We start from the raw sequence: 24,345 nt of genomic DNA on the forward strand, positions 1-24,345 counted from the left end.
GGGAGGTGTTAAAAGGGGGATGGTTAAAGGGGGAGGGGTTAAGTGGGAGGGTAAAGGGGGAGCGCGGGGCGGCGTGCGACTGTGTTGAATGTGCTTCTTGTAAGCGTCGAGTCTTCCATAGCGGTCGGGCGCGGGCGTGTACTGTAACTTAAGTATTAAACGATAATAATAGAGTATACTTATCATAGCATAGAGCACTCGCGAGTTTAGTTAACTGACTACAGACACAAAACGATTACCTCGTTTAGTTACGCCGTAGTAGGCACGTTCAGTGTTCGTTTCGCGTTTTGTTATTGGACATATCAACTCAGGCACCAATCGAGACTATAGTGTAAGCGGTTTTTAGATTTTTTCTAATCGTTTCTTGATGAGAAAGGCCTGAGAGCGAATTTTTGCGTCGACGCTCGAGTTGGGCGGATATTCAATGTAGGAGCGTTGAGCTATTGGTAAAAAAGAGTGCGTGGCAAAAATTCGTTCCCGGGTCTCAAATTTTTCTGAATTCAATTTTTTTCGAAATAGCGATTTCTTTCTAGACGTTGCTAATGTGACAGTATTAAGTATATACACATTTTTATATATTTTTAAATAAATAATAAAACTGCTATTCCTTTAAGGTTATTCCGATGTGTACATCGTCCGTCTAAATCTATTACTAGTTTCGGATATAGTTTGTGCGTGTTTTCGAAAGCCTGATGACGAATCGCAATTTGGACCTTTGACAGTTCTTTTTTTTAAATTTGCCGTTTCACATGCGTACACGATTTTCTAAAAATTCCAAATTTAATTTCAACCATCGGTCACTTGTGACGCTTCTAGAAGTTAGGTATCGAAATTCAAAAACGAATTGCGAGGGTAAAATTTTGATGTTGCCGTTTTAACGTTTGTTTTCTTACACTTTGAAATTTTTGAATTATAGTTGTTGTATTGTATATTCGGGGCACAGTCAGCTGTGGACGCGGATCCCTAGCGTAATTCTAGTGAATATCTTTTGTTACTTGCCAGTTCATGCTATAGATAAACAGTAATTAAAACAATAAAAGTTCTCTTATAACAGTTCCAGTGTTTTTTATTTGTGTCATCATCCAATCAGATTATAAATTATTTATTTTGATTTTGTGTATTCTGCTCGAATACGTTACGTACAAAAATCCTGCTTCTTAAACGCAGTTTTGTCAAAAATTTGAACAGGATGTGATTAAGATGTCTCCGAATATTTAATTTAAAAACCTAGTAGTAATCTTAATAGCCTAAGTATAATATTCAACATATACGAATACTTAATATTAAATCGATAGCAACGATTTGCGAAACGTTACAGTAAAACTTATAATTATTATAAGAAGTAAAACTTCTGTAAGATTTTGTAATCATAGTCAGAGCAGTCACCATTACATAATTCAAGTCATCTTTTCTTATCTTTTAGTAGAGTATTTAAATCACATCCTGTATAATACGTTTTTAGCAAAACTTTGCCATAATTCAATTTTAAAAAGGGCAGTTTATTTATATTAAACTAAATGACGCCCGCAACTCCGTTGCACCAAAATTAGTTTATAGCGCGGGAACCGTACATTTTTCCGGGATAAAAACTATCCTATGTCCTTTCCCGGGACTCAACCTATCTCCATGCCAAATTTCAGCAAAATCGGTTCAGCGGTTAGAGGGTGAAGAGGTAACAACAGACAGACAGACAGACACACTTTCGCATTTATAATATTGGTATGGATTGTGCTGTTAAGATAGATTTTACCATCATAGAGGTAAATATGAAAATCTTAAAAATACCCTATTACTGCCTAAGCTCGTATCGATGTGAACTAATCTCAGTTTAAGGCTGCGTTTCCACCAGAGATGTGTTGCGAGGAATGTGTTTTTGAGAAGCAATAGAGCTTCATTGACGTGACCTTGCTCAGCGCAGCGATTCTATTGGATCTTAAAAACACATTCCTCGCAACAAATCTCTGATGGAAACGCAGCCTTAGGGACAATAATTTAGACCGCAACGGGACGCGCATTTCTAAATTATATGGATTTAACAGATTTGCAAGACGTCTCAGTGAGTCTCACGTAATTGAAGTCTGTCGATTCAGTACTTTAAAATACATCTACGCATCAGGTTGCGGTCTGAATGAACCCTGATACGGGAAAGAGACAGATAGCATACTGTCTACATGTAGAGCGAGGCGGCGAACACGATATCGCGTTTGAGCAGCTTGATGGCCTCGCTGAACTTGGTCTCGAGGTCGGTGTTGCCGATGTTCTTGGCGGCCTGGCACAGCTGACGCAGCACCTCCTCTAACCGACGCATACAGCGGATTATTGATCCTGGGAACAATTCATACTTGTAATATATAAAATTCTCTTGTCACGGTGTGCGTGATTGAACTCCTCTGAAACCCGTCCACCGATTTTCGTAAATCTTAGCGAGCATATCGACTATGTTTGAGAATCGGACAACATCAGCTACTTTTTATATTGATAAGCGCATTTGTTGAATAAATAATATAAAATTATTACAACTCGAAACTGACGGCGACCATTATTTGTGCGACGGGATAGCGATGGACGTTGCTATGGTGCCATACTTATTTAGTCACGTCAATAAAATAATATGGGCGAAAATCGAAATATTTTATACTGCAAAACAACCTTGACGGGACAGCTAGTAATATTATAATTAATGCAAAATGTGTCTGTCAGTTACCTCTTCACGCTCCAACCGCTGAACTGATTTTGCTGAAAGATATGGAGCTATATACTTTGTTTTCCGGAGAAGGACATGGGATACTTTTTATCCCGGAAAAATGTAAGGTTCCCACGCGCTAAACGAATTTTGGCACAACGGAGTTGGTAATACGTATATGAAGGTAAACTCTCCTTTACGGCGGCGCAACTAAAAACCTACATTTTACCTTACGGAACCGTAATTACGCTTGAGAATTTAGTTAGTCACTGTTTTGCCACTAGGATCTTTATTGAGTTCACTGTTTCTATATCACACAATTTATACAAGTTAACTTCTCAACTGCGAGGAAAACTTTTGTTGACAAACAATTATTTACATTCTTTAAAGTGGAACTACTATATTTTTGCAGCGGAAGTGGAGTACAAGAAAGAAATAACCATTGTTTATAGTGGAAATCTACATCAAAGGAATTATCGTTCATAAAATAATTTAGTGTATGTCAGATCCTGTGTTATTCTACAATTGTCCCTTTCATCAAAACTAGTCCAGATTCGAAGCAATTTTTATGGCATTTATACGTACCCTCAAAGACATCAGTCATCTTGCATATCTGCAGGAAGGAGGCGCCGTTGGCCCAGGCGAGCACCACGTCCATCAGCGTGGCCTTAAACTTGCCCACGTACTCGTCCTCGTCCAGCTCCATCTTGCAGTCTATAGACACCTTGGCGATGCGCCGCGCGTACTCCTAGAGACAGATAATAAAGTTAGGTAGAGTGACAGAGAAAGAGATATAATTATTTACTTGTAGAGAAGGCAATATTAGTCGAGATTTTCAAGTAATATACAATAATATCTTATATATAAAATTCTCGTGTCACAATGTAAGTTACCGTACTCCTCCGAAACGTCTTTACTAATTTTTACCAAATTTTATATACATATTCAGTAGGTCTGAGAATCGGCTACTGGCTACTTTTTATATTGATAAGTGCATTTGTTGAATAAAATATAATAGTAAATTATTACAACTCGAGACTGACGGCGGCCATTGTTTGTGCGACGGGACAGAGATGGACATTGGACGTTGCCATGGTGCCATACTTATTTAGTCACTTCAATAAAATAATATGGGCAAAATACTTTATATGGCAAAACAACATTTGCCGGGACATCTAGTAAACTTATAATATCGTACTAACCTGCAACTGTCTCAATACACCACGCAGCTCTTCACCCGCTGAGGACGCCTGAGAACAATTCATACAATTACTATGAGTACTCAAATGTGGTAGTCCTAACTAATCGCAGCTTAGCATGTTTTCAATGACGTGACTTGGATGTCTCATGAGTCTTGACTGTCATGAGGGTATGGTGATGGTGTTACCTGTGAGGAGTTCTCGTCGCATACGAAGCAGCAGACGAGCGCGGCGCTCTGCTGCGGCGTGAGGGAGTTGAACACGCCGTTGAATATTAACTCCGTCAGTAGCAGCTCGTCCGCACTGCAAACAACACGTACAGTACTCCCAAATTAATAATGCGCATGGAAATCTTCGCTAATTGTCGTAATCACGAAAACACCCGAATCTATGAAACTTGCATTTTGCACCTTGTTCAAAGGAAATAGAAGTAAATATCATAATATAGCCGGTGGCTGTCCGCTGTCGCGAACACACCGGGAAACCATCGCAGCGTTACCATGGTAACGTCCAAGCAACGTCAGGCGCCTCTACGTCGCTGCAAAGCGCTGTTTTACTTAACTTTTGCAGCGACGTCTTCCGACGCTCGGTAAATTACGAAAATTTCTATGCGCATTACCACTTTGGGAGCACTGTATATTTATTAATTTATCTATAACGCCTAATCTATTAAAAAACAAACATTTGAACAATTGTATAAAGAAATGTAAAGAAAAAGGTCTTGACTTGCTGATTATAGATTTTGCGTGTTTTTTTAACACGAGCATTTTAAATAACGAATTTTAGCGGCCTCGACACTCTTTGACATAGAAAACTACGGGAGGTTGACATTATATTAACATACTTGTGCTTCTAGCGATAAGCGGTGTTCACGCAATCTTGATGGTAATAACAGTTAATTCATTGTCCATGATAAAGAAGGCTTAAAGCTTGCTATGACTGTGTAGAACATTGATTCCCAAAGTGGTCCAGATGGACCCCAAGGGGTCCACGGGAGCCCAACAGGGGGTCTACGCTTGCGTGGAAAAAAAATGGGGGTCCACAAGTCGTTAACGGGGATCTATAAAAATGTATTTGGTGACCCGACTTGACTTCTATGAATATAGGTAGCCAATGTCATAAGAAGCTCAGAAATTGTATTTATAAGAAATCGCATATTCCATAATATTCAGAAAGAGTATGTGACAAGACTCGCCGATGCCGCGCTGCCCGCCCGCCTACCTAAGATCGTGTCTGAACTCCGCCCATTAGCCTTGTCAGCTACGCGGGAACTACGTGCTAGAATTCAAAGCTATATCGTGGAAACAATTTCTTTGTAATCCTGACGCGTATATTTAAAAATGTTACGCCCCTAGCCGACTTGGCGCTTTTGTAGAATAATCACTATAATAATTTTGTGGTCATTGACGTGCTCAAAATTTCATGTCGCGTACTATTGGTTCGCCATCCCTGGCATAGGGTTTGTTGAAAAGCACAGCGACAGTTACTTAGTTGTTACAGGGGGTCCGCAGTATGCAACATTACCTCCAAAGTGGGCCACGAAACAAAGTAGTTTGGGAACCTCTGGTGTAGAGGCTGTATAGCTCATGTCATTTACCTGCTCAACTCGCACGCTATCCTTCCCTTAAGCTCTATGACGTCAGCGGGTGTGCAGTACCCGAGCCGCCTCAACACTCGTTTCCGTTTCTTCAGTTCGTCCATCTGCAGTATGCTTTTGGCCTTGACGAGCTCCGCTCTGGCCTGGGTCAACTCCTCGAATAGCTCCTGTTTCCGCTCGTAGGAGGCCGTCAACGCTGTCCTGTTCTTGTCCTTGTGTAAGGGGTGTTCGTATAACCTGTATTTTGTTACATAGCTTTTATACTATTGTATATTATTGTATGCTTAATAAAGAATTTGAATAGTTATTAAATGTTACTACGAGATTTCGGGTCTGACTTGTCGTTACAAACACTGAAGAACTTTTATGTTTTCTTTGGCTAACTTGTTAGGACAAATAATAAGTTGATTAAGATCAGTTTTGATCGAAGGTAAAACAAAAATTGAAATTCGAACACGTTTTAAATTATTATTACATTGAATTTTTGTAGCGTTTTTGTGCAAGCAAAAAGTGATCCTTTCTTAGACACTTACCTATCTTCTAGAACTTTGATTCTATCCACGCACTCCTTGAACACGGGGTCGTCTATTTTCATGTCCTTTATCGGGTTCAGGAGGGGCGGACCGTCGGGGAACCGTTTCTTGACTTCACCTATCGTCTTGAGGACGGACTTGCGGTTGTCTGCTGGTCTTAGGTCTTTCGGGTAATACACGCGGAGCGAACTGATCTGGTATATGAGTGTGTGGAGCACCGGTACCACTTCTACGTCACCGGACTGAAATTATTAAATATTTTTATATACAAGGACAGAATAATTATATTCGTAACACACGTATAGGTCGCGCACAATTAAGATCATTCGGAGAAACTAATGAAGCAGTCGGCGCTTGTGCGTCAATCTAAAATGGGCGCTATAGTGTATATGTTACGCTCAAAGACCGAAATCGCTCAATGAGCGAAAAAATGGCTCACAACGCGTTGTTGTCACAGTGAAACAGCCACGACGCGAAATTCGCGTCGTGGCTCTAATGAAAAAGGCCACGACGCGTTCTGGCAATCACAAAAAGACCATAACGCGAAATTCGTGTCGTGGCTGATATTAAGAGGAGTCCACACCGCCCTTTTTTCCATACAAACGTTGTCCCCAGTTTCCTCCCTGGATAATGCTAGTAGAGTTATAATTTTTTTCCTGAATATCTACGGCCACTAATACAATGTCCCTATGTTTTCTTTTTTTTCATAATTTAATTATTAAATAAGATATGAACGTTCAAAAACCCAAAAAAATGGCCAGATTTTCCGCTGTGTTCAAACGTCCAGAAAACAGATTTGGCTAGATTATACAAAAAAAAGCAAAACATAGGAACACAGCTCAATCCTTTTTTTAATCTTTAATGAAAAAACTACTTAAATCGGTTAAGTTTTGGAGAAGGAATCAGGGGACAACGAATCGTTGATTTTCTGGATTTTCTGCAGTTGTCTCTATCGCGTTCTGCGGTATAGGCTTGAGGTAAGGGAGACAGCTATAGATATTACAAGTACTTTTTTTTCATTTCTCTAGCCCCTGGTGTATCCTCTTAAGGGCGTAGCCAGCCGATGGCGCAGGGGGAGGCAAGTTGACTTTACCTACTACAATTCATACATTTCTCATTCTCTATGAATGAGAAAAGTATGTATGAATTGTAGGTAAAGTCGACAGCACATAAAGCTTTTCACTTGGAGTACGAGCCTTACATCTATTATCAGATTTTAATATTATAGTGGTCGTTGTTTGCATTATATTTGGGAACTTTTTTAGAATCTCTAGGGGGGGGGGGGGCAGCTGCCCCTCCCTGCCCCCCCTTGGCGACGCCCTTGGCTGATATGCTATTCGTTTTTCTTCTTGATTTGTTCTTGATTGATTAATCGTCCATAGGTATGGAAGATTATATTTAAATAACCACGCGTACTACAAAATATTTTTTCTTTTACTAAATCACTGCATAACGTGTTTTTCATTATTACTAGAGATCGCCCAATGGTCGAAATTCGACCTTAGTTTCAACGACATTAGGACTACTACCTATATTTTGTAAAAAAATATTGACTATCATTTTTTTTTTCAACTCTTGTCTCTGGAACTCGGCTGATCTCAGACTGGCCGTGTTACACGTGTAAGCATTGTCTAATAGTATCTCAGATTCAACAAAAAAAACTATAATGCGCTCGCTAAACGGTAATTCTGCATTACATGCATTACGTGCTGTAATGGACGAATTATCGTGTACTGTAGTGAATGATGCGAATTACATGCAAACTATGTGCTGTACCACGTGCTGTACATTGAATTACAACTTCTTTAATTTTTCAGCACGACATGAGTTACGTGCTGTAATTCACGCATGATCGTTTATTGTAGTGAATGACGCGAATGACATGCAAACTACGTGCTGTATAATCCATTTTCAATTTGTCACCTTGTTGTCAACAGACTTCAACCATAAATAAAAGAGTACAATTCGTATGTATAGGCTTGTCACTCAAAAATCTGTCATTTTTCCTAGTGTGTGTGTTGTAGTGTGAGTAATGTTTTATTTATTAAAAAAATGTATGATAAAAGCATAATTTCAAAATAATATTAGCTCGATACACTCCTTCACCATATAAACTATAACTGTGCAAAATTTCATTCTCCTACGTTTCCCCATTTTTCGTCAAAAGAGATACAAAGTTTTTGACTCACGTATTAATATATAGATTTGAAAATATCCATAGTTCCATAATATCCGTGCTAATATTATTACTGTCTGTCTGTCTGGCCCAACGTGTTATTGTTTGTTGTTGTTGTTTTTTTAAATATAAGGTAATCTGATCGTAATAAATTATAAAAAAATAGGTTTATTTTTATTTATATAATTTAAATATAATACTACTAGTTGATGCCCGCAACTACGTTGCGCCAGACATACAGTAATAATATTAGTACGTATACTATGGAAATATGGATATTTTATAAATAATAATGATAAACACGTTATGCAGTGATTTAGTAAAAGAAAAAATATTTTATAGTACGCGTGGTAATTCAAATATATAATCTTCCATACCTATGGACGATTAATCAATCAAGAACAAATCAAGGAAAACGAATAGCATATCAGCCACGACACGAATTTCGCGTTATGGTCTTTTTGTGATTGCCAGAACGCGTCGTGGCCTTTTTCATTAGAGTGAGAGAATTTCGCGTCGTGGCTGTTTCACTGTGACCACAACGCGTTGTGAACCATTTTTTCGCTCACTGAGCGATTTCGGTCTTTAAGCGTAACATATACACAAATTTGTAAGTTATGACACACCATAAAGCCCTTAGCCCGTGATTCAAATGACTTAAAGTAACAGAACGTTGCGGTATTACATTCTGCTAGCGTAAAACTTGTTTTGTAGGGAGAGGTTGATTTCTAGGACCAGGTTTATTTCAGCTACCCAACTGTAATATTTATACTGTGGAAATAGGATACTATTTTGTACAGCCTAACGGTCAATTCAGACCGCAACGCAACGCGTAGATGCATTTCTAAATTAGTATGGATTTGACCTACGAATAGGTAATAAAAACTAGATTTGACAGATTCGCAAGACGTCTGACGCAATTGAAATCTGTCAAATCCATACAAATTTAGAAATGCATCTACGCGTCGCGTTGCAGTCTGAATCAACCCTAACAAGACAATTTGATCTCTAACGCACACATTAACATAATTCCTAACAGATCTTTAGATATAACACAAAATAGTCAATATCTCTAAATTATTTTGAATACTGACCTCTCCCGGTGGACAAGGCACATTGGTCTCGAGCTCATCTGGTTTGGACTTCTTGACGTGCAGCAGGATGTCGACTATGATGACAGGCTCCGCCGTCATTGGGTTTTCCTCTTGTGGCTTCTTGCCTTTGCCCATCTTGTGTCTGAAGTTCACTATTATACCCCAGTCGTACTCATACTTTTCTGTTTTTACCTGTTTAAGGAATTTTATTTTGCTTCAATAATAAATACAATTGCATTTAGACAATTACGAGCTGAAGCCTGAAAGTGGCTAATTAGCCATACTTATCTCAAAATTGCAACAAAACTCTTAAAAAGTCATGGTATTCGGCGAAATAGTTCTATTTTCCATATAAATCACCTATTTTTTTTAATGTTTATACAACTCACGTGAAGGAGTATAATTAGATAATTTTAAAAAGCAAAATTGCTGATATCGTGCCGCAATATTTAAGTTCACGTGACACGTCCCCTGCCAAGCAAAAACTACTTGACAGAATTGCATGCAAATATGTATCTACTAACATACTATAGTGCCTAAGGCAGCTTCATTGCATAATACATACCTTCACAAGTCTCCCAGGTTGTAGGAAGGGTTTAAGGTACTCCGGCCTGGTAATAAACCCGCGGAACTGTGCTCCTAGCAGCTCGAGCTGGGCGCGCGCCGCGCAGTATGAAGCTACCGACGCCTCCTGATTCACGCTCATCGAGTTGTACTCCTTCTGCTTGGCTTTCACCTCTGTTGGTAGTAACGATGATTTAGGGACTTTAGGTAAATCGAATTTAGATTCAATAAGGGCCTTATCACACTGGCGATTTGAGGGGTTGCGTGGCGCTCATACACTTGCGTGGTAAGACCCTTGATCAGTAATAACAGGGATGAAACAAACTTCTGAGATACTATTTCACTTGACTAAATTCAGTATTTATATCGTTTACGTCTAAAATTTACTGAAGTGTAAATAAGCGCTTAAAAGCATTTAGGAGACATGCATACTGCAATGTCTTTGTACACAGTGTTATAAGTTTTAAGGTGTCGCTAATAAAACAAAAATACTCACTATCGATCAAGTCCGGGATAGCTGTTTGATTTTGAAACTGAAAGAAGCTTCTCTCTAACATGTACTCAGGATTGATTTCCTCAACCCTCAGTAGATTTAAAACCTGCAACATGATATGATAGACTTTAGAGGTTACTCCATAAACCCAATAGAAATCTTTTTCATTTTGCATATTTGGATACCATTTTTTTTGATGCGCAGGAGGAATCTGTCATGGGTACCCCGGGTTGGGCCTCAGTTAGCTGAAGCACCCCGGGGCTCTTACCTACTAAAACCACCTGCGGTTTGCCTTCAGCCGTATACGGAGGGATATCCTGGATCTATATTTGGATACCATCCTTAAGTCGAGTTAATGTTTTTAACTTTAAGTAAGTGTTTAAATAATGTATTCGTTGAATTATAAAGAACGCCATACCATGTTATAAGTGAGGTGGAATGCGGAGTTGATGGGATCAGCTTTCCCCTGCACCATGCTCTTCACGCTGGTGGGCGTGACCTTCTGGTCTATCATCAGTATCACGATACCCTTGTCGTCCAGCCCGCGCCGACCCGCGCGACCTGACATCTGGATGTATTCTCCTGATGTGATCTGTGGATATAAAGGTGATCGCACATTTTGGAATGCGTTGTACGAAATGATCAAATGAAAATATATTTTCTTGTGCACAATCAATTATAATAATAGGCCAAGTACGAGTCGGACTCGCGCATGTAGGGTTCCGTACCATTATAGAGCAAAATTAGGCCAAAAATTGTGTTTTTATATGGGAGCCCCCCTTAATTTTTTATTTTATTTTAATATTATTATAAAATATTAAAGTACTTATATAATTAAGGACTTTGAAAAAAAATCAAGTACCTACATGTTGTCATTATTGATATAGATCAAAAAAACAAAAAAATCACGTTGGTTGTATGGGAGCCCCCCTTAAATATTAATTTTATTTTGTTTATAGTATTTGTTGTTATAGACAGATGTACAACAGATATACACAATCTGTGAAAATTTCAGAATTCTAGCTATAGCGGTTCTTGAGTTACAGCCTGGAGACAGACGGACAGACATAGAAGTCTCAGTAATAGGGTCCCGTTTTTACCCTTTGGGTACAGAACCCTAAAAACAGTAATATCTAAGAAAAAAGTACACAAAGACGGCCTTATTACTAAGCAGCAATTTCTTCCAGACAACTTTTGAACGCGAGGAATTAGATTGCTGCTGGATACAGGTATAGAGAAATGATGTGAAACCTCGCACATTTGTCCGCACCGTACGCGCCGCATTTCGTGTACTATACGATGCGTTCGACGCGTAGAATGCTGACAAATGTGCGACCAGCTTAAAGGAAATATTACATTATTTGTACCATAAAAACCACAGGCGGTATTTGTGCATAATTTAGTCGATTTGTGTAGAGACTTTAATGTTTGTGGTGTGTATTGCCAGCGCTTGCAACCATCTGACAATCTCAAGATGAATTGTTTGAATTACGAAAGTCTCCCATGTACCCATACATTCTCTCTAAAGATACCATACACCAAAGGGCAATATTATATCGTAAAATTATCAACAGCAACATTTTACATAATACTAAAATATTATATCAAAACTATTCAATCTAGCATGCTTTGCGTTTGTATTGCTTGATTCTAGAAATGAAAATTTAAATACTCACAAAACGAAAATCTTTGCCGTCGAATTTTTGGCAGTTTGTGAACACAACTGTTCTGGCTGGCATGTTTAATCCCATGGCGAATGTTTCTGTTGCAAAAAGAGCCTGAAAGAAAAAACACTTCCTAGATTGCTTGACAGATTTTTATTATTCACTAGATGACGCCCGCAACACCATTGCGCCAAAATTAGTTTATCGCGCGAGAACCGTACATTTTTCGGGATGAAAAGTATCCTATGTCCTTTCCCGGGACTCAAAGTATCTCCATACCAAATTACAGTAAAATCGGTTCAGCGGTAAGATACTATACTATTACATACATATGTTATTACCTTTATAAGTCCCAACCCGAACAATATCTCAATAGTCTCCTTCAATATGGGCAATAAACCTCCGTGATGTATGCCGATGCCTCGTCGCAGCAGCGGAATCACATTCTCCACTTGAGGTAATTTCCTATCCTCTTCTGTTAGCACATCCATAGCATTGTTAAACACTTCGTCAACTAATTTCTTCTCCTCAACTGAAATAATAATAATGAGATTTAGTGCCTATCATAAAATCAAAACTAATAGCTAGTATGTTTTCTTTATAATGTTTGAAATAAAGTTAGCAGAAACATTTGAAATACTTAGGTTGGGTTAAATTTAAGGTTTAAGTTATGGTTATATTTAAGGCTAAATTTAGCTTTAACTTTAACCTTAACTTTTACTGGTGAAATTGACAGATGACAGCGGGTCCAACAAGGTTATAAATGAACATGGGCGGGGGCGCTGCTGGTAAAGGAGAACTGTCAAAAATGGCGTTTTTGTATGATGACAGCGTTAGTTCCTTTTTTCGCCACGTGCATTTAAAACCTTGTTGAGCTCTATGGTTATGGTTAAATATTATGGCGTCTTGATGGCGTCCATTTTTAACTTTAACCAAAGATTTGACATTTTGCATTGTAGTTAAAGCTATAGTTAAAGTTACAGTTATAGTTAAAGTTAGTTGGTGCAACCCAACCTTACTTTCACAGTGAAAAAACAACAGTTACTACTTCTTTTTACAAAACACAATGCATTTATGAGTTGTTCAACCATAAACTTACTTGTATTAAAATCCAACTTAGCCATTTGCATGGCATAAGTCTCGCAGTCCTTTTTACTGAAGCTGAATATGATGACCGGAGCGAAGTTTCGTTCCATGATCATCTTGACGATATTGAATATGTTGGTGTTGCTGTTGCCACGCGGACCGCCTTTACGACCTCGCTGGTCGCCTTTGCCCGCCTCCCCTGCGTTACTAAGAACTGCCATCGCCGTGTTGAAGTTGTCTTCTTTGAATTGACCCTAATCCAGATAAATTAATTAAGGTCGAATGTCGATTATCCAAACTAATTGCAGTACATGGGGGTTTGGACATCGATTTGTTTGAATGATCGAACTGTATTGTATTTGTAGCCCACAAGCAGCAGCGATAACACAAATCTTATCATTTATTATATAGTACTTTGTAAAAAAACATCTTGCGGTTTTGATTTTAGTATGACTTTCATGTTTTAGACTTCTTCTCTATGAAAGTATTATAAGTTGTATTGTAACCACTGAAAACTTACTTAGGGCCAACCCACACGTACCACAACCACACCACGTCGCAACGACAAAATGCCGTCAAGCAGTGGTTACGTGTGAATGGTGTCGCTGCTGCTCTTTGTAGTTGCGTTGTGGTACCGACAAAATGTCGACGTGGTTGCGTTGTCGCCAGCAGTTGCGATGTGGTTAGGTACGAAATTCAATGAAACGGAGGGGGGAAGAGCGTGGGCGGTCTGCGCGCACTGTCATTGCATCGACGCAACGTTGTGGTTGCGATGTGGTCGGCCACTAGTTCGCTTGTGGTTGCGATGTGGTCGGTATCACACATCACACAAGTGGTCAACAACAACTGCAAAATGTGGTAAGTATGTGTAACGTGTGAATTGTCCAGTTCATTTACAATACGAAATATACGCCCGACCACGTGGTGAGGTTGTGGTACGTGTGGGTTGGCCCTTACACCGTGAACTACTCAGGTGATCGAACATCAAGGGAGATCGCAGATGGCACACTTTTTGTGTGATCGAGTCTGCGGCGCACATACAGTCGGCAAGGCGCGGCCATACAAACTGTGCGTAGTGCACGCAAACGCAACGCATTATAGAATTCGTTGTTTGAATAGGCATTTAACAATTAATTATTATTGCTTACGCTATTTTTACCAACACTTCAAATTACCTTTTCATCGACAACGAGATGTATCCCATCTCCGCCGGCCGGGAATATATAGTGCTGGAGCGGTGTGGGCCGGTATTCTGTGTACACCACATGACAGGGCTGCGAATGCAGGCGGCACACCCACTCGGCGAACTGACGCGCGTTGGGGATGGTGGCCGACAGGAACACGTAGTGCACATTGTCGGGTAACAGTATGAGGGTCTCTGGAAATAATGAGACTTGTATTAGTGATATTACTATTGATTGTAACAGATTATACAGCATGACTGGTGAGACATGTTAGTTGTGAGACATTTGGATGTTATATTTGTTGAAAGAAAATATATAAAAATAATATCTCTGAGTAAATGTAGCTTAAAGTTAAATAATTATTTACCCAACGCATGGACACCGCGCGCGGGAGGGGTAGCGCGCGGCGCCGGGCGCATGCCGCCGCGCCAGCCGCATAGTAATTTACTAAGTGTCCATGATTCATTTATTTAAAAAGAAATTTGGTTAATTAAGTAGGTACCTAATTTTATTACATAATTATAATGAGAATCAAGTACCGAGTAAGTACTCTCCTTTAAAGTATTGATCATGTCTCACCAGTCACGTTGTAGAGAGTAAATAACAATTCCATTTAGCATATTATTTCTCCATGCAATATGATAAAAGTTTGCATCAAAACTCAGAAATTTTAATTTTTTTAGAACAAAAATTGCAAAAACCTTTTCATATTAAAATATTATATTGAGTACTTACATTATAATTTTTTGTCCACATTATATACTATACTACTATACGCGAATAGAAAATTGAGAAATACCTTCCCAAACCACTCCCCTCTCTTTGTCTCTCATGTAATGGATTTCATCAAAGATCACCCAACCGACTTCTCTCATAATCTCAGATCCTCTGTACAACATATTTCTTAGAATCTGTAATAGAAAGCCACATTTTTTTACTACCAAATGTTTATATAAATTTAAATTAATCACAGAAACATAAATTTTTCACTCAGTAATAAAAAAGAAGAGATAAAAAGTCTCAAATATACAACTCTAATGGCCTGTTTCACCACTTCCTGATAAGGCTATCCACCAATTAACTTGACAGATCAAATATGGAGAATCTGTCAAAAAAGTTGTGAATAGCCTATTAGGCACTTTATCAGAAAGTGGTGAAACAGGCCCTAACACTGCATTTCCACCAGAGATGTGTTGCGAGGAATGTGTTTTTGAGAGCCAATACAATCGCTTCATTGAAGTGAGCTTGCCATGACATTGCTCAGTATGGCAATGTTATTGGATCTTTTACACATTCCTCGCAACACATCTCTTGTGGAAATGCAGCCAAAATAAAAGCCATGCAAGAAATTATTAAAGCAGAAACTATGCCTCTCACATAGAGACTAACCTCTGTAGTCATTATAAGACATGAAGCTGATGGGTTTATAGTAACATCCCCAGTGATGAGACCAACGTCATGGAACTCCTCTGAGAACTCCCTGTACTTCTGATTGGACAAAGCTTTAATAGGAGTTGTATATATCACTCTCTGCTTGTTCTTCAATGATAATGCTATAGCATATCTGAAATAATATAAAAAATTCTGTCAATTTGAAATTATTAGCTAAAAATAAATATGAACAAAAAAAAAGTGAAGTATTAAAAGTGTTTTGACGTGGAAGAGCCTTGCTTTAGCACGAATGGGCCGGCTCGACCGGAGAAATACCACGGGCTCACAGAAAACCGGCGTGAAACAGCGCTTGCACTGTGTTTCGCCGAGCGAGTGAGTTTACCGGAGACCCATGAATCCCCTACCCTTTTCCCTTCCCTACCCTCTCCTATTTCCTTTCCTACCCTCCCCTATTCCCTTCCCTACCCTCCTCTATTACCCTATTCCCTCTTAAAAGGCCGGCAACGCGCCTGCAGCTCTTCTGGTGCTGCGAGTGACCCAGGGGCGACGGAAGTTGTTTTCCATCAGGTGACCCCATTGCTCCTTTGCCCCGTTATTTCATTAAAAAAAAGTACACACAACACACTCCTTACAAATAAAACTATCCATACTATTTATGCTTAATCCTTTTCTAGTACTAGAAATGCACTTGACAAAGTTGACACACAAGAAGAAAACATGCATATCAAAAACATCTGTATAAAATATACATGGTTTAGATTTTATTATTAGAGGATAAGTTTATATTATGTAGTAACTTACTCAGCAACGACAGTTTTGCCGGCTGAAGTGTGAGCCGACACTAGCACAGACTGTAAATTGTCAATACACATGATGGCCTCCTTTTGAAAAGGATCCAAAATGAAACTGTACTGTTTGGCAGGTTCCGAGCCGATTGGCACCAGTGGTACATATTCATGATTTGGTGGCACTGCTACCTCATGAGTACATCCCTCGTGGGTTTCTAATGTGTGAATAATTATTCTTGAGTCTAATAGATCTAAGCTGAAAAAATATAACAATGAAATTAACAAGCTGACACTCACAACTAAATAAAAACAGTTGTTCACTTGTAAATGGTGTGGATGTTACAAGTCACATTTTATATGTTTTAAGTGCAAGATTGTTTGGTCATGTTGCATACATTTTGCAGGGTAGTTTTGGCCTTTCAATCATTGAAATAATTTATTGTAGTAATCAATTATAGTACTAGAATATTGTTTTATACAAAATACATATTGTAAGAGCTTACTTTATATCACTGGTTAGTTCTGAGACATCAACAGTCTCATGTCTTGGCTTTTTCGCTTCCTCGTCATCGCTACCCTCGTGTGCACGTTTTTTATCTGAGGAAGTTGATTCCGTCAGTGCCCTGAAACACATTATAATATTATGTAAACATATTGACATACCATCAGCATAATGATGAGAAGGTTAGGATATATATGTACAAAATATATATTTCAATTTTTATTTAGACTTATAAAGTCGTTTATTTACGTATGAAACCCTAAGACGCTAGTTTGTTTTGTTGATAAGGTTAGAATTGAATATTGCACAATGCACTTACTCTTCCTTTTTACTTTCGACTGTGGGATACCGTACGGTATTCTCTGGCGCTTCATCGAAACAATTAAAAAGATTATTAACGTCCATATTTAATCACTCATTTGTTAAACTTAAAGTTAAATTTTATAAAATTTTACACACTTTCGTGATTTGTCTGTTTGACAGTTGACAACACGTTGACACAATGTTTTTTTAATTGAGCCCACAGAGTACTTTTTTAAATATAGAAAATTGAGCCTCTTCACCACCCAGGCACCCACATCCATAGATAAAGTCTATAGTATCTCAATGCCCTCATCACACGAGCATTTCTCATTAAAAAAAAAATATCAGGTAAATGGCTGAGTAAGTAATTAAATTAGGTAAGTACTAGTTGTTCTCATATCAGTAGCGTAAAAACTGACCAAATATTCGGTTGCGTTATGAAGCAACGAGCGTTCAAACGTGACTTATTGTGACCAAAAAAAAATGATCTGGTAAATGGGTGAAAATTACAAATCGTAAACTGTCAGTACGTACTAGCTTATTGGCACCAAAACTCACCAAATATTTGGTTGTAATTCATAGTTATCGGCGACCTATGTCTGAACGTATATTCTTTAAGTATTTTACTAGTAAAGTGCTTGGTTTAAAAACAAAAAACACGCTTTTATGACCGGTGAGGAAACTTTTCATCGATGATTAAAATATCTAATTGCTACTAAATCTGAAATCTCACCCTGCTCCGTCATCAGACTCTCGCCACCAACCAAGTGTAGCGAATTAGGTCATCAGTAGAAAACAAATGAGCCCAAGCTCAAGGGGTTTCGCAACAGCCATGGAAGAGTTATATTGCCCACCACGACACCATCATCGATCAGCTCGATGGTAGCAATTGCAATTATCAACGGACTCTTATAAACTTTATCATCATCATCATCGTCAGCCACTAAGAGTCCATTCCTGGACAGTGGACATAGGCCTCTTCCATTTCTATCCTTTACGGCGATCTTGTGCCCTCCTCATCCAGTCGTGACTCGTGACATGTGTTATAAACTTACAAAGTTTCAAATCGATACGATAATAATTAGAAGTAGGCTGAATCTATGGTTTGACAGTTCTCTTTTACCAAAGAGAATGTCTTAAACTACGTAATGTCTTTTGGGCCCCGAAGACGATCAAACGGTTTGACTCAAACCATCGACTTAATCCCCGCGTTCCAGATGACGTTAGAAACGCTCACGCTCAAGACCGTAGTTTTACCCGTTCCACTAGCATGTGAGCGTTAGTGATACAAACCCAAGTGGAACGGAATATGGATCGTTTTGAGCGTTTTGAGAAAAGTTTAAAAAAAGAACTATAATTTTTTTTATACATAGGTACATTGAACCGAACTTGGATATTACGATCCATAAACCTATAATGCTATACGATCCTTTTCTTCAAGTCGTAATTAAAAGTAATTTTATTGTTTATAGTTACATTTATTTTACAAATAAAATACATAATAAGTATTATATTTGTTTCGTTTTTAGTATTACATTTTTTTTACTTAAGTAATCATATTTTAATATAGTTAAACTTTTATTATATTTGAGTTTTCACATTGAATCATATTTTAATAACAAAACCACATACTTTTAATATTGACTATTGTCACAATATACATACAGGGTGTAATAAAAATAAGTGATAATACTTTAGGGTGTGTACGTGTTCCTTGTAGAGAGTTCACTGTGAAAGTAGCAGCATTGAAATACCAAAATTTTATTTTTACTTTTGTATGGGGAAACTCGTGACGCTCGGGCCCTTGTCCATACAAAAGTGAAAAAATTTTTTCGTCTTTCAGCGCTGCTACTTTTACAGTGAAATCTCTACAAGAAACACGTACACCCCTAAATTATTATCACTTATTTTTGTTACACACTGTATAAACGTTAGCTGGTAACAATACCGCTTAATGCTTAGTCAAGTACGAGTAAGTCAACAGGTAAGTATAGAAGAGATGAAAATTAGTATTAATTATTATATTTTATAAGAAATCATTTGACCTTTTATTTAAAACAATTTATTTTCCAATCAAAGTATTTCATTAAATGTAATTTAATTAAAATATTATTTGTAATGAAATAATAAGTATAAAGTTTTCTTGTCTCTACTCTCTCCTGAAAACTTTCCGTACATGGCTTTCGCGATATAGTTACGTTAAAATTAAAAAAAAAACTAGATCGCCCACTTTGACCCATCTTCGTCAAGGGTCGTTTTGAGCGAAAATGATGACGTCATGAGTGACGTCATAACCGTGATCAAAACGACCCCGGTCGCCAAAGGGAACGGCAGAAGGGGACGTTTTGAGCGTTTTGGTCAAAATTAACGTCATCTGGAACGCAGCCTTTATCACCCTCACAATAAAATCAAAAGGTATTTTTTTAAATTAGTTATCATTTAAACCCATAAAATGTTTTTTAAAAAATGAAAATTAATGGAGGGAAATTCAAACTTACTAAACGCGCCACCATTGGTCGAAACGAAATGTGACGTCAGATGTTACATATCGGCGTCGATATTCATACTCCCCGCGTTCCAGATGACGTTAGAAACGCTCACGATCAAGACCGTGGTTTTTTCGTTCCACTAGCATGTGAGCGTCAGTGATACAAACCCAAGTGGAACGGATTATGGATCGTTTTGAGCGTTTTGAGAAAAGTTTAAAAAAAGAACTAGGTATAATTTTTTTATACATAGGTACATTGAACGATATTACGATAGAGATTAGATATTACGATCCTTTTCTTCAAGTCATAAATAAAAGTAATTTTATTGTTTATAGTTACATTTATTTTACAAATAAAATACATAATATTATATTTGTTTCGTCTTTAGTATTACATTTTTTTTACTTAAGTAATCATATTTTAATAAAGTTAAACTTTTATTGCTTATATTTGAGTTTTCACATTGAATCATATTTTAATAACAAAACCACATACTTTGAATATTGACTATTTCACAATATACAATATATAAACGTTAGGTATCAATACCGCTTAGTGCTAAGTCAAGTACGAGTAAGTGAACAGGTATAGGAGAGATGAAAATTAGTATTAATTATTATATTTTATAAGAAATCATTTGACCTTTCATTTAAAACAATTTATTTTCCAATCAAAATATTTCATTAAATGTAATTTAATTAAAATATTATTTGTATTGAAATAATATAAAGTTTTTTTGTCTCTACTCTCTCCTGAAAACTTTCCGTACATGGCTTTCGCGATATAGTTACGTTAAAATTAAAAAAAAAAACTAGATCGCCCACTTTGACCCATCTTCGTCAAGGGTCGTTTTTAGCGAAAATAATGACGTCATGAGTGACGTCATAGCCGCAATCAAAACGACCCCGGTCGCCAAAGGGAACGGCAGAAGGGGACGTTTTGAGCGTTTTGGTCAAAATTAACGTCATCTGGAACGCAGCCAATATATACTGTCGTATATAGCATTATAGGTTTATGACTCAAACACGTAAATTTTGGTTTGACTCAAACCGATTTGATCGTTTACAAAGCTAGTTTGAACGGTTTGTCAAACATTTATGTTTGGTTTGAAGCTTGTTTGATGAAATTTCATATTTTCGTTGAGTTTGACGCGCCGTTTGATCGTGTTCCGACGCGTTTGAAGGTTTGATCAAACCCGGCTTAGTTTAGTGCTGTATTACGAAGAAGAAAAAAAGAAAGAAGCTGTAGTTTCTAGCACGTCTTTATGTAGATGTTCGTGGGTAAAACGATATTATGTTAGTTCATAGTCCATACCATTATTTGGAGCAGTCTTTTTTTTATGAAATAAGGGGACAAACGAGCAAACGGGTCACCTGATGGAAAGCAACTTCCGTCGCCCATGGACACTCGCAGCATCAGAAGAGCTGCAGGTGCGTTGCAGGCCTTTTAAGAGGGAATAGGGTAATAGGGTAATTGGGCCTCCGGTAAACTCACTCACTCGGCGAAACACAGCGCAAGCGCTGTTTCACGCCGGTTTTCTGTGAGAACGTGGTATTTCTTCGGTCGAGCTGGCCCATTCGTGCAGAAGCATGGTTCTCCCACGTATATCTTTTTTTTCTCTTCTGACAGAGGACATTAACGTTATAAGATAAGAAAATCGCGATCCTCGTTCTAGAATCTAGAGCATCTTCTGCATCACAAGACGTGTACTCGACAGCGCGTATTGAATGAAACTGCGCATTGTCGTTTGACAAACCTTTCAAACCAACATCAAACGGTTGCATCAAACACGTAAGGTTTGAATCAAACCGTTTGATCGTCTCCGGGGCTCTTTACCAGCAGCGCTCCCGTCAATGTCACCCACGTTCAAATATAGCCATATCAGTAATTGTCGAACTGTATCAGAGTTTTTCTTTTTGTTTTCTTTATAGTAAATGTGCTAAATTATGTCTTCTTCTATAGACAAAAAGGATCCTTTACAAATAGTAAGTGATATAGCTTATATTTTTTTGTTAAAAGTATGTTATTTGCTTTTCAATAAGAAATCAAAAAAGTACTACTACAACTTTATGAAAACATTTTTTTTCCGCGTAGCATCGTAAACCATCACTTCGCCAAGAATTTGCTGTTGTAAACTTTATACAGAAGCATCCATTATTAGTCCAAACTAAACAATTAAAAATTCTGAATCGTGGAAAAGTCTACAAGTTATGGATTGAAGTGGCTAAGGAGGTAAATTCAATAGAAGGTGTTGAAAAATCTCCTACAGGCTGGCTGAAAGTAAGATCCTCTATTTTAATCTGAAATGCTAAAAAAATATAAACAAGTGGAATTTATATTGACCATTATATACAAATTATTAATAACAATTTTATGTTTTACAGTACTGGATTGATAAAAGAAGGTATGTCTCAGTGAAGCATAAACAAATTCAAAGTGGAGTGCCAAACCTTAAATTATCCCCACTAGAAAAAAAGATTTTAAAATTGTGCTTAAATGAAAAAAGTAAGTGAGTTATTGAAAACAACAACAACAAAAACAACAACAACATAATTACCTATATAAAGAGTTTTATTGAAGTAATAGTCAAAAAATGCATGTAACCCCTCAACTCCCAAGCGGCCTGATCAGGCCATACCATAATATACTCTCATATTCTTCTAAAATTTCCAGAAAATCATATTGAGCAAATTAATCATGAGCTGACAGATGATTGTGAGGTCACACAGCACAAGGAAGATGACAATGATGAAAATTATGAAGAGAATTATAGCAGTGAATATAATGGCACAATACAAAACAATTCTTTTAAAAGTGATGATAACGATGTGAAAAAAATGCTTGAAGTCATGGTAGGTTTGGTTTTATTTATTTTTAATTAAATAATTTCCTAATTGATAAATATGCCAAAGTATTTACTGATCAGTTAATATGTTGCATTAAAATTTGGTAGCATTATAGCCACCCATAATAAGCTTTGTGTACATTGAGATCAAAATTAATTATCTCATTGTTGTGTAGAAATAATATTATTAGTCACACTCACACACTACGAATAATAAAAACTAAGGAATCGTAACTCCCATAGTATTACTGTTTCAAATTTGGTTCCTTTTGATCTGTCATGTAATGTCAGCCTAGTACCACTCAAGGTCACCTAAATATTGCAAATGTATTGAAATGTGTATCTAAGTTACATATTTTTGACAAGTATTGTGGAGCATGTTTTTTGACGGAGTTACTTTTCCTTAGTTTTTATTATTCGTAGGTCACACAGAAGTAATCATACTTCATAATTTTTTTAAACAGCATATTAACAAAAAATCACTTAAAATTAAGAGACAGTATAATATTTAGGTGAATGTGATGGAAAAGCAATCAACAGCATTTGCACAGATGGCACAGACATGGGTCACACACTCAAGTGCTTTGGAAAGGCTAGCAGAAGCATCTGGTCAACAGGTTTGTTCTTACATACTTGGTAAAAAAAGCAATAAAAGAATTAGGAAAAAAATCAGGTTTTTAGCCTGGGAAAATTAAGGAATTCAGACCGAATAATTCGTGTAGTTTTGAAAGTTGGTACAGTTGTTCCTACAGTTGTCCAGATGAATATACTAAAAGTCCCCAAGCGTGGGACAAGAGCTGGCGGTGGGGGAAGGGGGGAAATGTCTCTTTTTCAAGGTTTTTGCTTGTCACTCGAAAATTATTTATAATATCTCTTTAGTGACCTTAACATTAATTATCTACATTTTTCCTATAAATTACGTCCAAACATTTTTACTGTATGATCGTTACTTTAGGAAATAAGTTAGAAACGCTCACGATCAAGACCGTGGTTTTTTCGTTCCACTAGCATGTGAGCGTCAGTGATACAAACCCAAGTGGAACGGATTATGGATCGTTTTGAGCGTTTTGAGAAAAGTTTAAAAAAAGAACTAGGTATAATTTTTTTATACATAGGTACATTGAACGATATTACGATAGAGATTAGATATTACGATCCTTTTCTTCAAGTCATAAATAAAAGTAATTTTATTGTTTATAGTTACATTTATTTTACAAATAAAATACATAATATTATATTTGTTTCGTCTTTAGTATTACATTTTTTTTACTTAAGTAATCATATTTTAATAAAGTTAAACTTTTATTGCTTATATTTGAGTTTTCACATTGAATCATATTTTAATAACAAAACCACATACTTTGAATATTGACTATTTCACAATATACAATATATAAACGTTAGGTATCAATACCGCTTAGTGCTAAGTCAAGTACGAGTAAGTGAACAGGTATAGGAGAGATGAAAATTAGTATTAATTATTATATTTTATAAGAAATCATTTGACCTTTCATTTAAAACAATTTATTTTCCAATCAAAATATTTCATTAAATGTAATTTAATTAAAATATTATTTGTATTGAAATAATATAAAGTTTTTTTGTCTCTACTCTCTCCTGAAAACTTTCCGTACATGGCTTTCGCGATATAGTTACGTTAAAATTTAAAAAAAAAACTAGATCGCCCACTTTGACCCATCTTCGTCAAGGGTCGTTTTTAGCGAAAATAATGACGTCATGAGTGACGTCATAG

At 37.2% G+C, this 24,345-nt stretch overlaps 3 protein-coding genes across 3 annotated transcripts in view; 2 read left to right on the forward strand and 1 right to left on the reverse strand.

Moving 5' to 3' along the window:
* The window catches only part of LOC121730477 (voltage-dependent calcium channel subunit alpha-2/delta-3), an 86,771-nt gene extending 85,715 nt beyond the window's left edge, over positions 1-1,056 (forward strand). The window contains exon 26 of the mRNA XM_042119526.1: positions 57-1,056. The gene's annotated coding sequence lies outside the window, so the exon portion shown is untranslated. The remainder of the gene's footprint in view (positions 1-56) is intronic.
* Positions 1,057-2,167: 1,111 nt separating this feature from the next.
* On the reverse strand, positions 2,168-17,431 carry LOC121730479 (exosome RNA helicase MTR4). Its single transcript, XM_042119527.1, has 19 exons — positions 17,275-17,431; positions 16,957-17,076; positions 16,467-16,709; positions 15,663-15,837; positions 15,073-15,184; positions 14,265-14,467; positions 13,103-13,343; positions 12,345-12,535; positions 12,016-12,117; positions 10,758-10,931; positions 10,343-10,445; positions 9,848-10,020; positions 9,283-9,474; positions 6,013-6,254; positions 5,480-5,716; positions 4,071-4,185; positions 3,886-3,933; positions 3,269-3,431; positions 2,168-2,325 (listed from the first exon to the last, which is right to left on the reverse strand). The coding sequence occupies exons 1-19, from the start codon at positions 17,358-17,360 to the stop codon at positions 2,168-2,170; spliced, it is 3,078 nt and encodes a 1,025-aa protein (XP_041975461.1). The 5' UTR covers positions 17,361-17,431.
* A 4,171-nt stretch (positions 17,432-21,602) lies between these two features.
* LOC121730498 lies at positions 21,603-22,574 on the forward strand. Its single transcript, XM_042119556.1, has 4 exons — positions 21,603-21,732; positions 21,842-22,027; positions 22,132-22,151; positions 22,421-22,574. The coding sequence occupies exons 1-4, from the start codon at positions 21,694-21,696 to the stop codon at positions 22,431-22,433; spliced, it is 258 nt and encodes an 85-aa protein (XP_041975490.1). The 5' UTR covers positions 21,603-21,693; the 3' UTR covers positions 22,434-22,574.
* Positions 22,575-24,345: the final 1,771 nt, after the last annotated feature.

Source organism: Aricia agestis, chromosome 9, assembly GCF_905147365.1.
Source record: "Aricia agestis chromosome 9, ilAriAges1.1, whole genome shotgun sequence".
In the NCBI taxonomy this organism is placed as follows: Eukaryota; Metazoa; Arthropoda; class Insecta; order Lepidoptera; family Lycaenidae; genus Aricia; species Aricia agestis.